General features: G+C 36.2%; 1 protein-coding gene across 1 annotated transcript in view; it reads right to left on the bottom strand.

The window, feature by feature from the left end:
• The window catches only part of TBC1D32 (TBC1 domain family member 32), a gene marked incomplete at both ends in the record, with an annotated part of 76,964 nt that overhangs the window by 29,123 nt on the left and 34,082 nt on the right, over positions 1-13,759 (bottom strand). The window contains 4 exons of the mRNA XM_079549991.1: positions 1,919-2,012; positions 2,821-2,929; positions 4,729-4,851; positions 12,934-13,022. Of these exons, the coding sequence (XP_079406117.1) occupies positions 1,919-2,012; positions 2,821-2,929; positions 4,729-4,851; positions 12,934-13,022 (415 nt within the window). The remainder of the gene's footprint in view (positions 1-1,918; positions 2,013-2,820; positions 2,930-4,728; positions 4,852-12,933; positions 13,023-13,759) is intronic.

The raw sequence follows: 13,759 nt of genomic DNA, 5'->3' as shown, positions 1-13,759 counted from the left end.
TATTGAACCTACAGTATACTACTGCACATGAAATCTGAACCACCACACTATAACTTTCCGTAAGATCATACTGATTATGTTCCCTATAAGAAGTTGCTTATTAATTCTTGACATTTTTTTCAGCTAGCTTATGTGCCTAAAGCAGGCAAAGAAAATTCGTAAGTGCTTTAGAAAACCTAAGAAATGTCACAATCCCTTTCTTATTTAACTGTAGGCATGACAAAACCGTTTTTCTGCGACAAAGCATCTCAAAAAGATGAAAAAAGAAGCTTGTAAGAAGGACAAGCCACAAAAGTGCAGGCAATGAAGATGCCTGTGTTAACTTAGAAAGGATAACAAGAAAGGATAACAGGCAAGCTATTAAAGCTGTTTTTTGACAGAGGACAGTGCAGGGAAAGAAAAAGTCCGCTGAAAACAAATCTGATTAAAAAAACAGAAACACTGCAGCATGTTTCTACTCAAGCCAGAGTATAAAGCAATGGCAGAATTCAGAAAACAATAGCTGGGATAGAATAACAAAAGACTTTAGGAATATAATTACAGAAGATCTTTGGTAGCAATTCTGGACTGTAGCTCAGGAAGAGAGAAGACAACGAATGGTGAAAAATACTAAGCAGTGACTGTGCCATTGCAGGAAAATTACAGACACTACTCTCCAGTCACTCTTATCACCAACTCTCTCAAGTGCAGAACTAGAAGAGAAGATAAACAGATCTGTGCTAACAGAAGCGTGACTTTTACAGTATAATACAGTTCTAAAATGTTTAACTTTTAATAACCTATAGCAGTTAATGTTACAAGTAAAAAATCCATTATTTTTAATAGTTGTATTCTGAATAACGAATAACTACACTACTCTACTACTTATATGAAGCCAGGAGTTGGACTCATGATCCTTGTGGGTCCCTTCCAACTTGGAATATTCTGTAATTCTATTATTTCAGTATATATTCACACATCACACCTCAAACAATTTGTAGCTCTGCTCTAGGATCCCTCCAATGTATCTATTTTCCGAAGACTGCAGTACCCACAACTCACTAGCTTAAACTGACAGTTACCTTCTGTCTTGCATTACTGAAGTAAAGATAAAGAAGTTTCCTTTATTTCATAACAGTATGGTCTTTTCTCTTGTCAGAGAAGTGAATTAGAGTCTATTCTTTATAAATTTTGTCAACTCTTATTTTTCCAGATATTTATAAATACGTGTTGTAGACTACTGTTAATGTAGAATTTCTGCCTCTTCTGAAAATCAACATCTGCTGAGGAAATTTAAAAATAAGTTCTAATAATTACATTTCAAGGATATAATGGACATGAACAAATATAAAGATTTATTTACTGCAACTCATTCAGCATGTTCTTCTGCACTGTCTATGCAAATTAAAATTTTTAAATGGATTCTCTGTATAAATTAAATTGCTTTGCCTAGATAGTTCTTCAAAGGATTCTTCAGTCTGCCCACATTCTAAATTGATGTTCAATGTGGAAATCGACTATCCTAAACGCTGTCTATTTCACACACCACCAAGTTTTGTAAACACAGGGATCTGAATCAAGGAAACAGCGTACAAAAAAATTGTATCTTAACCATAATGTCTTGCTTCAGTTACTAGAGAAATGATATAAATATATCTCATGAGTCACCCACCTGAGTTGAGCCAAAAGGTTAATCTTGAGGTTTGCATAGGAATTAGATTTCTAAACAGAGCTTTGCAGATTGACAGTTGCACAAAGATAGACCAAAAAAAAAAAAAAAAACCAACCAAACTGAGTTATTTAGCTACAAATGCAGCCAACAATAAAAAATCCTTAGATATTCATGAGATTATAATCTAAGGGGAAAAAAAAACCCACAAAAATAAATTGACAGATATGCCTGTTCCACATCTACAGTATTTGCATGCTTTGTATGTACCTTGTTTGAAATCAGCTTTCCTAGGAACTTCTGCAAGATAGCACTTTGGCAAAGGGAATGATGAAAACATTGGCCACGGATATGGATCACTGCCCTAGAAAGAGGACAAAAAAGTAAATTAAGACAGGAGATGAATTAATAGCATTTTCTCAATTACTACACGTCAGGTTCCCAGAACTACTGATTATGCCACAAAATTATGCTTGATACTACAGTGCAAGATAAAATACTTCATAACTAAAAGTTAAAGGACAAAAAAATCCATAAAGCATTTGAGCTAGAAGTTGTTCTGGTGCATATCACTGACAGTTTTGATGCTATGATGCTTTTTTCAACCAAAAAGGAAATAGCCATTCTCAAAAAAACACTGCATTTCCATTTTATACACTGATCTAGCTGGCTTTCCTGTGCTGACAGTAATTTGCTTTTTGTCTTTATGAGAGTGACAGCCAGTTAGAAGCAGAACATTTAAAGAAAGTGCTTAACAAACACTGTACTTGTAGAACATCGATGAAAGCTCAAGGTATTAGATTCTACAGATGAAAAACCAAGAATAGAAAAAACATCACATAAAAGGATTGTAAAAAAAAGAGGCAATGAAGAAAACACAGGAATATAAAAGCGAGAAATAGACAAATTGCATTCAATTTTATAGTGAAAAAAAACACTAAAATAAAGCAACACAAAAATTTCATCTGAATGTGGCAAATCCCAAACACATGCAAACTAAATACCTAGACAGTAACAACAACATATTTCTTTTTCCATGACAGTGGTAGACATTTATAAAGCTAAAGGTGGACTGCTACTTCTTAATAATAAATAATTTCCACATGCTGATACCAACAAAGTGTTCAGTCGATGAGAGTTAGAGAAATAAAAATTGTTCAAACTATTCTAACCTTATCTAGAGCTCTTGAAGGCAAAATTCTTTCCTGTGGTCCTCCAATAAGATTTATTCTGACAAGAACATGGTTTCTCTCAACTGATAGACTATCAACAATAAAATCTCTGGAAAACAAAACAACACACAAAAATAACTGAAATAAAATTAGAACCAATTTATCAGTGACATCTTGGCAACTAGGAGACAAAAAAAGAGCACAAAACTTCACAAATTTTATTACATCCATGTGCTCAGTAACTAGGACAGAAAGAGTTAATAGAATGTCAAGATCTGTTTGTTATTTGGCCAATCAGCAAATTTCTGCCTTAACAAATAAGCAGTTACTTAGAATTTAGGAACACACAGCTTGTTGTCTGAAGTCACTGTGCAGCCCAGGATGCTAAAATTTTTAAAAGGAATAAAAATCCATTTTTATACACCAAGTTTCTTACAAAATAGTATGAGCTATTTTTCAAAGAAACAATAGGTTTCTTCTTCAAATAGTAATAATGTCATTTATCTGTTGAGATTTATCTCACACCGTTTGATCCAAGTTCTGCATGGTCCCATATGGCAAACGGTAAGAGTTTAATTCTTAATGTTCAAATGTTAACAGAAGGACAAAGTGTCAAGGACTAAATGACTATCAGCTTCAGACCACCAAATAAGCTTTTATTACTTAAAGATGCATCGAGCATTATTATTTACATGACAGCAACAGAAAGACGCTGCAGTTGGAGAGATGACTAAGTTTCAAATACAAAAAAAAAAATCAAAGTACTGGTGCCTTTCGTACATCACAGAATCACAGAGTGGCCAGGATTGGAAGGGACCTCAAGGATCATGAATCTCCAACCCCCCTGCCACAGACAGGGCCACCAACCTCCATATTCAATACTAGACCAGGCCCCATCCAATCTGGCCTTAACATCTAACACCTCCAGGGACGGGGCATCCACAACCTCTCTGGGCAGCCTGTTCCAGCAGCTCACCACTCTCTCTGTAAAGAACTTCCCCCTGACATCCAACCTAAATCTTCCCTCCCTCAACTTAAATCCATTTTCCCTTGTCCTGCTGTTATCTACCCTTTCAAGGAGTTGATTCCCCTCCTGTTTGTAGGCTCCCTTTAGGTACTGAAAGGCTGCAATGAGCCCAGCTCCCTCAGCCTGTCTCCATAGAAGAGGTACTCCAGTCCCCTGACCATCTTTGCAGCCCTTCTCTGGACCCTCTCGAACAGCTCTTCTTGTGTTGGGGGCTCCAGACCTGAACAGTACTCCAGATGGGGCCTTACAAGAGCAGAGTAGAGGGGGACAATCACCTCCCTGTCCCTGCTGGCCACCTCTCTTCTGATGGAGCCCAGGATACCATTTGCTTTCCGAGCTGCAAGGGCACACTGCTGGCTCGTGTTAAGTTTTTCATCCATCAAGACCCCAGGTCCTTCTCTGCAGGGCTGCTCTCAAGGACCACTCCTTCCAGTGTGTATAGATGCCTGGGATTCCTCCAGCCCAAATACAAAACCTTGCACTTTGCTGTGTAGAACCTCATTAGGTTCACCGGGGCCAACCTTAATGCCCCACCTACACTTTATACCCACCTACATGAACATGAATAACATTATATACATAAAAAGAATAACAAAATTGTTTTAAAATGTGTGTTTACATTCACACACACACAAAAAGAAATAAGATTGATGCAAACAAAATACTTTCACATTTACATTTTTGAGTTGGAACTAAGAAACAGAACAAGTCTGCTGCATCTTTTGTTAATTTGAGACTGATGACAAGCGTGCACATAAGAAAAAAACAGATTAGATGACAACTTCATTGAGAGCATCTGTATATTTAAAGCCACTACATTACTCATATATTCTGAGGAGAAAAGTCTGACAAAAGTAGCATTTACATTGGTCAGTTCTCACCCTGGTCCTTCCAAAGCTTCTGTGACATTTTCTTCCTGAGCAGTGAGTAAAACTTGTGACACTTTATACTGAGTCTCCAAGAGCAAAAGGGTATTAAGCTCACAGCATAGCACATTTAACAACCTGCAGAAGGACACATCAAAATGATAGTGTATCAGTCAGAATACCATTAATGCAGGATAAGACAAAGGTGAACACGTTTATGAGATCTCAACATGGGAGAAAGGGAGGGAAGTTTCAGGATCTGAAAAACACTCAGACAAAACTGGCGTAGAAATGCTCTTCTACATCCTTTTAAACCACTCAAGTGTCACAACCTTGAGCAAAAGGGGAATAGTTCCTAGCAGATTCTTCACTGGTCAGCTCAGTATGATTTTGAATTTACATCACAGAAAGGACACAGACTGAATAAAACATTCTATGTGACATGAAGAAATTATTCAATAATAGGCTGGTAAGGTAATTTAAAAATCAAGTTATTCTGGGCAGCATGAGGATTGGAGAGAGACAAGATAGAAATACATCTTTCCTTCAGAAAATACGCTCATAAGCACTTCATGACTGTATGACCACATTTAACAGCAGTTCAAAAACAATAAAATATTTAACATCCAACTAACACAGCAAATCTGCTGTTTTCCATATTTCTGAAAATCTCAAAAGAACGGTTAGTAATCACAGTAGTACATTACATACAAGTTATATATATATATATTTAACTTCAGAGCAAGTTAACAGTGAAACTAATCCATCACACTTCATATGAATCTGACGTAGGTCAATTGAATTCCTTGTCTTTTTCTTTATATTAATCTGTTCATCATTAACACAGAAACAGAATAATTTCACTAAAGGCTTCCTGTTCATGCGAAACGATACAAATAAGCATTCTTGCTGCTATTCTTATATATCTTTATTACAATCTTAGAACACATAATAAATGATCATCAGTATTATTGTTTGCCTTTATGTAAGACTTGATATGAACTGTGTCTTGTTTGAAATTTGTAGTCTCTTAGTCAATGCTTGTTTTTTCCATGAAATTCGCAAAATACTTCTACTGACAACGGCAAAAGATTCACAGACCATTCTATAGATGATTTAAAACCCACAAATTCACAGTTGTGACCAAGGGATAGCCAATATAATATAAATTTCCTGGATGGAGATCAGTGAAGAGTGATGCCTGCAGAAGTCAGTGCTAGGAATAATGCTCTTTAATAGCTACATCAATGACATTGACAGTGAGGTCAAGTGCACTCTCAGCAAGTTTGCGGATGACACAAGCTGTGCGGTGAGGTCGACAGACCCAAGGGACTAGATGCCATCCAGAGGGACCCAGACAGGTTTGAGCACAGGACCCAGGAGAACTCATCAGATTCAATAAATCAAAGTATACAAGGTCTTGCATCTCAGTCGAGACATCTGCTACCAATACAAGCTAGGGGATGAAAGGATTGAGCACAGTCCTTTCAAATGGACGTGTAGTTGGGAAACTGGATATGAGCCAGCAATGTGCCCTTGCAGCCTAGAAAGCCAACAGTGTCCTGGGCTGCATCAAAAGAAACATGGCCAGCAGGTTGAAGGAGGTGATCCTGCCCCTCTATTGTGTGCTGGTGAGGCCTCAGCTAGAGTACTGTATCTAGATGCCAAGTCCTCAGCACAAGAGAGACACATACCAGTTAGAATGCATCCAGAGGAGGTCCACAAAAATGATCCAAGAAATGAAGCATTTCTCCTACGAGGACAGACTGGAAGAGCTGGAGAAGAGAAGGCTTTGAGATGACCTGATAGGGGCCCTTCCATAACTAATCAGGAGCTACAGAAAAGAATGGGACAGACTCTTTAGCAGGGTCTGTGATGACAGGACAAAGACAAATGGTTTCAAGCTTAAAAAGGGTAGATTTAACTTGGATGTAAGGAAAAAAAAAAAAAAGGAAAAAAAAAAACAAAAACTTTTTTACAGTGAGGATAGTGAATCACTGGAATTGCTCAGACGTGGTGGACACCCCATCTCTGGAGACTTACAAGTCCAGGTTGGACTAGGCTCTGAACACTCTGATCCTGCTGTGAATGTCCCCATTCATTGCAGGAAAGTTGGTCTAGATGACCTTTTCATGGTCCTTTCCAGCTCTAAGGATTCTATTCTACTATTCTATAATAGTACATAATTTTTCTTGCTGCTGCTGCTTTTTTTCATACCGGTTCAAGCCTTTTCAAGTTCTATTTATTTTATGTTAACTATTCCTGACATTGATTCATTTTCAGTATTTCTCTAGATCACCTAAGAAGAAATGACATATCAGCTGCATGGTTTTTTTTTTCATTACTATATAGAACAATAATCCACCAGAAGTGTACCAAAATCACAACCATGAAACTGGACCTTTTCTTCCATTAAGTAGGATAATTTTAAGTGGTAAAGAACCTGTTTGAGGTTTCCAGCAGCTAAAAGCCACAAGGAGAAGACTGATAGCTAAAGATGCTTAGAGCATCTCCAATACACAAGGCAAAGCAGAAAAACAAAACAGATCATAGGTAAACAGAATTCGGCAGAAGAGAAAGTGGCAAAATACGAAAGAGCCGAACATAAACAGCCCCTGCTAGGACATTCAAATGACATTATAAAGGTTTAGGCCATCTAACAAGGATACTGACTAAGAAGGCTGTGATTGTTCAGTCTGCAGAAGAGACGGCTCTGTGGGGATCTTATCTACATTTATAATAGAGCTGGCTGAAGAGTACAGAGATGATGGGATGGGGAGAGAAGCAGAAAAGTAGAAGTGAGAAAACACATGGGTCAAGATAGGCAGCTTAGTAAGTAAAGAAAAGATGGGAAAAAACACAAGTGGTTGAAAGGTAGTGACACAACGCTTCCCACAAGCAATTCAGTGCTCTGCCATCTTCTAAGCAACAGCTACCTGCAAGACCAAATCCCACCACACCTAAGTTTTCATTGCCAGGTATGCTATCATATGGTATATCCTTTTGGCCAATAAGCACCAGCTCTTGCATACCTCAGACTACTTGCTGGGAAGTAAGAAAAAGAGAAAGTCCTGCTCCTGAGCAGTGCTTGCACAGTGTGAGCCAAAACACTGGTGTGTTATCAATGTTGTTTTAGCCACAAATAAAAACAAGTTACCTTCATCTCAGCCAGACCCAGTGTATAGTTCCAGCAGTAAAAAACAAAATGTTATGCTATGAGCAGAAGTAGTACATCCACCGCAGGGAAAAAAGAAATCAGGCACATCCAAAGTAAACTATACCATTATCTCAGTAATTTGTTTGTTCAGGCACTGCACAACTGTTGACCAAACCTCAAATGCGTACATTTATGCCGTCCATAAGGCATTTTAGTGATGTGACCCCGAAGTGGAGGGCTAGGCTAGTCTTCAGGAACAGGTTTTTTCTTGGCCTGCAACTGTCTGCTATAAATACAGGCATGGATGATTTAGCTTAGTACACAGAGTGCTTTGTAGAGAGCTCAGTTATGGGACAAGTTATGGTCTATGCTTCTCCCTCAGGAATCAATATTAAAAACATGAGAGCAATAATGAAGATTGGGACCTCATATATTTACTATACTATATTTAGTAAATCAAGTTCCTTAGCTTGTTGTCACCATTATCCTCAGTCCAGTCCCATCTCCCGACCTTTTCCTTTCTCCCTCACTTTCCAGGGCCATGGGGCCATGGGTCCCTTTGCCTCCTTGTCACAGAAGTAGACCAAACGAGGCTGAACTGTGACACAAACCTAACAAATATATTAACATATAAACTAAACAAATAAACAAACAAACAATTAATTATGTAACAATTGTATTATGGGAAAGCAGACAATCCTGTTGCAGCTCCATTTCATTAGTAATGCGGACTCTGTCCTCTTTTAAATTTGGATTATTAAACAGGAGTCACTGATTTGCAGGCCATGTGAACTTTCCAGTTATCACTGCTGCAGAAGTCTTTTCCCTTACATCCAGTATGCACACTTAGCAGTAAGACGCTGCTTTCCTTTACCTTTTCCTTTGGATAAAATAGTAGAAAATGGCTCATTAGTTAATTGAATCAGTTCTCGTGTAACAGAGAAAAGGTTGATAGAAAATAACTGGAAGATTATTTAGGCCTTCACACAGAATACGACTCTGGTAGAATTAAAGCAAGAAAGAAATACTTCCAAGACACAATTCCTGCTTGCTATTACCATATTCTTGCCTCTCCTCAAGAGGAAGAACTCAATGGACATCCTACCAATATCCGAAAATCTGTTGCAAGAGTCAACGTCCCAGCCATATCATTCAAATGTTAGTGATCAGAAGATTTTAGAGAAATTACATAACACTGTTCATTGGCTCTAGCAGTACATTTAAAGGAAAGAAATGTGGAAGACGAGAGTTACAAAAAGGAAGGTGGAAAGCAAACATGCAACTAGCAAAAGAAAGCAATGCTTTCTAAATGGGAAATATAATTTGTTTAAAGAAAAGTTACATAGAGAGACTGGTTTAAAATAAAAAGACTTGCTTCAATTTATAATGAATAAGATGTTGAAGAACTACTCAAGAATATTTCAAAAACCTCCTGCTAATCATAATGCTTTTTAATAAATAGAAAAAGGACCAATCTAAACAGCATGGCAACCTGAGGAAAAAAAAAAAAGATTATGATTTGTATCTTCTATCATTATAAAGCATGATAATTAACACTCCTTCAATTAAAATCACATGCTCTTAATTAACAGTACACATAATGTAAGTACAAGTAAAGTGAACAAATTATTTCATATACCACAGCTACCTCAACATTAAAATGCAATTATATTTTAGAGAGTGAAAAGAATGCAGTGGTGCTTACTACATCTAGTTCCTAAAAGCCCTATGCTATCTCATGCCTAAAAATCATATATTTATTCATCTCTCAGTTTTGACTAATTTTAAGGCAAAATTTAAGAGACTGGTTGATTTTCATGCCAATACAGAATAAGCCATTAAAATTCTCTTTCATAAATCTTTTCCTTTCTTGTTTTGTGGGAGAACAGAAAGACAAGGGCTGCATCAAGCGTAATGCCTCCTATTATATGATGCTGGCCACAAACATTACAGGTGGATGCTGGCGGTATGGCAGTAGAGGCTGAACCTTCACGTCAATGATAGCATTATATTTTGTTGCAGCGTGACAGATGGCAGCAGAGGGGCTGCCTGACAAAATGGCATCTGATGTGGCAGTGTGTATGAAGCAAATGTGTGTCACTGAATCCCGCCATCATATCAACTGACACCCCACAACTTGCTGAATGCTTATGGAGATCAGAGAGTGAATGCTAGCACAGTGAGGTGGTGGGTGGTGCATTTCAGCAGTGCTGACAGAGACAGTGGTCCGCCTCCACTGGTGCAGATTTTTATGAGCACGGTATTTGGGACTTTGTTCATAGCTGGCAAAACTGCATGGTTAAAATCGTGGTGACTATACTGAAAACAGCGTTTTGTAGCTGAGAATTTTCTTTATCAAATAGTGTTACTTTTTTCTTTTTATCTGCTGTAGTTTCCATGGAAATAAAACAGGCATTACTTTTGGAGATACCTAACTAAATATAATGCTTCTTTTATAATATCCTGAAGTAGTTCAGCAAGTAAAAAATTAGTATTATAAGAAAAAATTAGCTACATTATGAAACAAGAAGTATTTATTACACAAAACTGAAACTAATAGTTCAACACCCCTTTCCCACCTGCAGTAAGTTCTGCAGATCCACAACCTGAAGCTTACATTGATGAACATGTGACTTAAGACTAATGTTTACAGTTGTCTCTAATTCTACATACTTTTAGAAGAATTATACAGAGTACTATATAAATACTCCTTTTTCAGACTTACATGGGCCTAAACCAAATATTTTCATTGCTGTTTAAATTATTATTTTATAAAATACACTGCTTTCAGAAGTCTCTAATACTAAGTAAGCACATTCTGTCTTTAAAATCAAACAGCTGCAATTTGTGTAAAGAAAAGCATTTGACTCTGAGTTTTCCGTGCACTTTCCTTTAGAAATCCAAACTGTTGAACAGAGTACTGTCATTGTTGTTTAATACCTACTATTGTGAGGTATGTCAGTGAACAAGTGCAGCACTATCTACAAATATTATTCTATTTCTGAATGTATGTGCAAAAGATCTGATTTCATAATATCAAGGAGTTCTACTAAATTATAGACAAAAACAGGAGATAGTGGGGGGGAAAAAAAAAAAAGAAACCATTTTTAAGGAACAGTATGTCAGTACACGTCACAAACATGCTCCCTGAAAGCAAATTTTTGCAAAGCTGTCTGTGAGCTCATTCAGATCCCCTCCCACTGCCCACAGTCTACGCTTACTCTCAGTAACACTGTTTCTCTGTCTTCTTTCTATACAAGTCAACAGTGACTGGACATCTTTGAACTTATTTTGAAGTGTACACACTTTTTGGAGATTGGATGGTTGGTAATGCAAGGTAAAAATTTGTTATTTTGCCATGCTTTAATCCAACTAACAATACAGCATCTTTCCAAAATCCATAGATTCAGAGACACAGTTTTCTATGTCTGACATCATGGGTCTACGTAACAAAATAGTCCACATTACTCTCAGAGCAGCCTTCACACATTAAAATGTATTACTTACATTACTGCTGTGAATTCCCTTTTCTATTACTTGTGCTTTTATGTCAATTTCAGTTCAGAGTATTGTACACTTGGATTCCACTGCTCCATCACCAAATGGTAGGATTCATGTCACTCACCCATAGCATCACAGAATAACCTAAGTTGGAAGTGATCCGCTAGGATCATCAAGTCTAACTCCTGGCTCCACACAGACTACCCAATATTCAAATGCTACACCTAAGAGCATCAGCCAAAAGCTTTTTGAAATCCAGCAGCCTGAGGTCACAATCACAAATGGCAAATACCAGATTAATGCAGAATTTGTGTATTATACCAGTAGGGAACTTTTAATAACTACATCATGATAGGTTGAATTCTCTTTGTGCAGGCAGCTGAATTTTCATAACAGAAGGACTGCATGTGCTAACTGTCTATCATATGGGGAAAAAATTATATAGTGAGTGCCACACATTCATGGAAAGCCATTAAATCATTAGAAACACACATTACGTTTTTTATGCAGACGTATATTAGAATCCCTAGATTTGTATCTTCCTTTCTTTTACAGGAAAAACATTAAAGGGCCAAAAAGGGAAAAGGGCTTTGGAACAAAAAAACCAAAAAACCCAACACTGGAATCTGGCAGTTTAGCTTTCAATATGAACTGAAAAGAGGAATATCTGACCTTCTCTGAATTCTTACCTGTTTTTTTCCTTTGCTTGTGTTCATTACCATAGTGTCCTCTAAGGCTCAGCTTATCTGTTTAACAATATGGCTTATTTCAAGTGATAACAGATGAATTTATTATGTTTTTTGTATGTGTCATTATGGATAGTTCTGTTACTTCACATGATAGAAGCCATGTTAAAAATGCCGTAAGCATTAAACACAACTTCACTGCATGATCTATGTATTTCTTATAGCATAGGAGTCAACTGCTTACACATTCATACAATTCATACACAATTCATATATTTATCTTTGGAAAAAAGAAAAAAAACCTCAACAAATGCTGAACCTGTAATTTGTATATTAAAACATTACATACCATTTAAAATACGTTCTCACTATAGTGCTCACACTTTCTAAGATAAAGTGTTCTTTCAGGTTCTTAAAATATTTACCATCTAATAGCAATTTTCTCAAAATAAGTTTTGCTGAAATTGGTAGTATAAAATACTTTGCTTATTTTAATACTTCAGTATGGGCTTTTTTTGTTGTTTTTTTTTTTTGTTGTTGTTTTTGTTTTGTTTTTTTAAAGCATAATGGATGTAACATTCTTTTTGAACAGCTACACAAAATAACAACATTCATTTTCTATTATTGCTTACCATATTACAATATAACCATTTACAGGTAGTAAGATTAAAGTCATTGATATTTTCATTTTGCAGAACATTTTTCATTCAATCTTCTTACATTAAAAAAAAAAAAAAAAGAGCAGATACAGGGGTGGAATTTCACCTTCACGAATAATAAAGCGAAACAATACTATCTTCTCAGAATCAACATGTTCAAGCATGGTATGTACTATTTCATTAATGTAACCAGTGAATAAAAAAATAAGCATCTTACCGTAGACCAAAGACATGCGATTGTTCATAATTGAATAAGGAATGAATTTTTGCTTCCGAGTTCAAAATTATAATTCTGTCAATGATATTCTGCCAAAGAAAGACAAATTAAAAAAAAGAAAAAAAAAATCCTCCATCTTTCATAAAGATAACAGTTCCAGAGGAATGTTTACTATAAAACTAAACATATTTTAACTTATATCTCCAGTAAGAAGTGCTTTCCCTCAAAAAAATAAAGAAAAAAAAAAAAAAATCAGTGATAAGATGAAACCATACACAAGGTTAGGAAAAAAAAATAACTTTATAATTAGTTAAAAAAAAATCATTAAGCATACAAATACATCCTAGCAGATCGGTATATCCTCTTATTTAGTATTAATTCATAAGACAAATATTAAACTGTTGTTGGGTATATTAATGTCTAAAATGCGTATACATCTAATTAAATGAAAAGGCATCAAGTCTTTTAGTAAAACACATCTGCTAACACTGTTTAGTACTGTATGTTCCAAAACACTGTCATTTCTTTTTCAGTGACCAGAGTTCAACATCATTCATCATTAGGCTTTAAAGTTGAGATTTATGCCTTTTATCCTATGGCATCTAATGTAATAGACAATGATCTATGGCTGCTTCCTACTTCTTCCACAAATTCAACTTAATTCTCAATCTCTCTGTTTTACTGCATATCCAAACTGCTTCTGAAGAAGTAACTTCATTATAATAACAAGAAATACATTAAAAAACTCACTGATGTTATCTTTTCAGAGGCATATAATATGGTAAGAAGAAAAAACTGAAAACCCCTTTTGCACTTTATTTAATGT

This window comes from Tetrao urogallus, assembly GCF_951394365.1.
Source record: "Tetrao urogallus genome assembly, chromosome: 2".
NCBI classification, from domain to species: domain Eukaryota; kingdom Metazoa; phylum Chordata; class Aves; order Galliformes; family Phasianidae; genus Tetrao; species Tetrao urogallus.
This window is presented reverse-complemented; position numbering and strand designations above follow the sequence as displayed.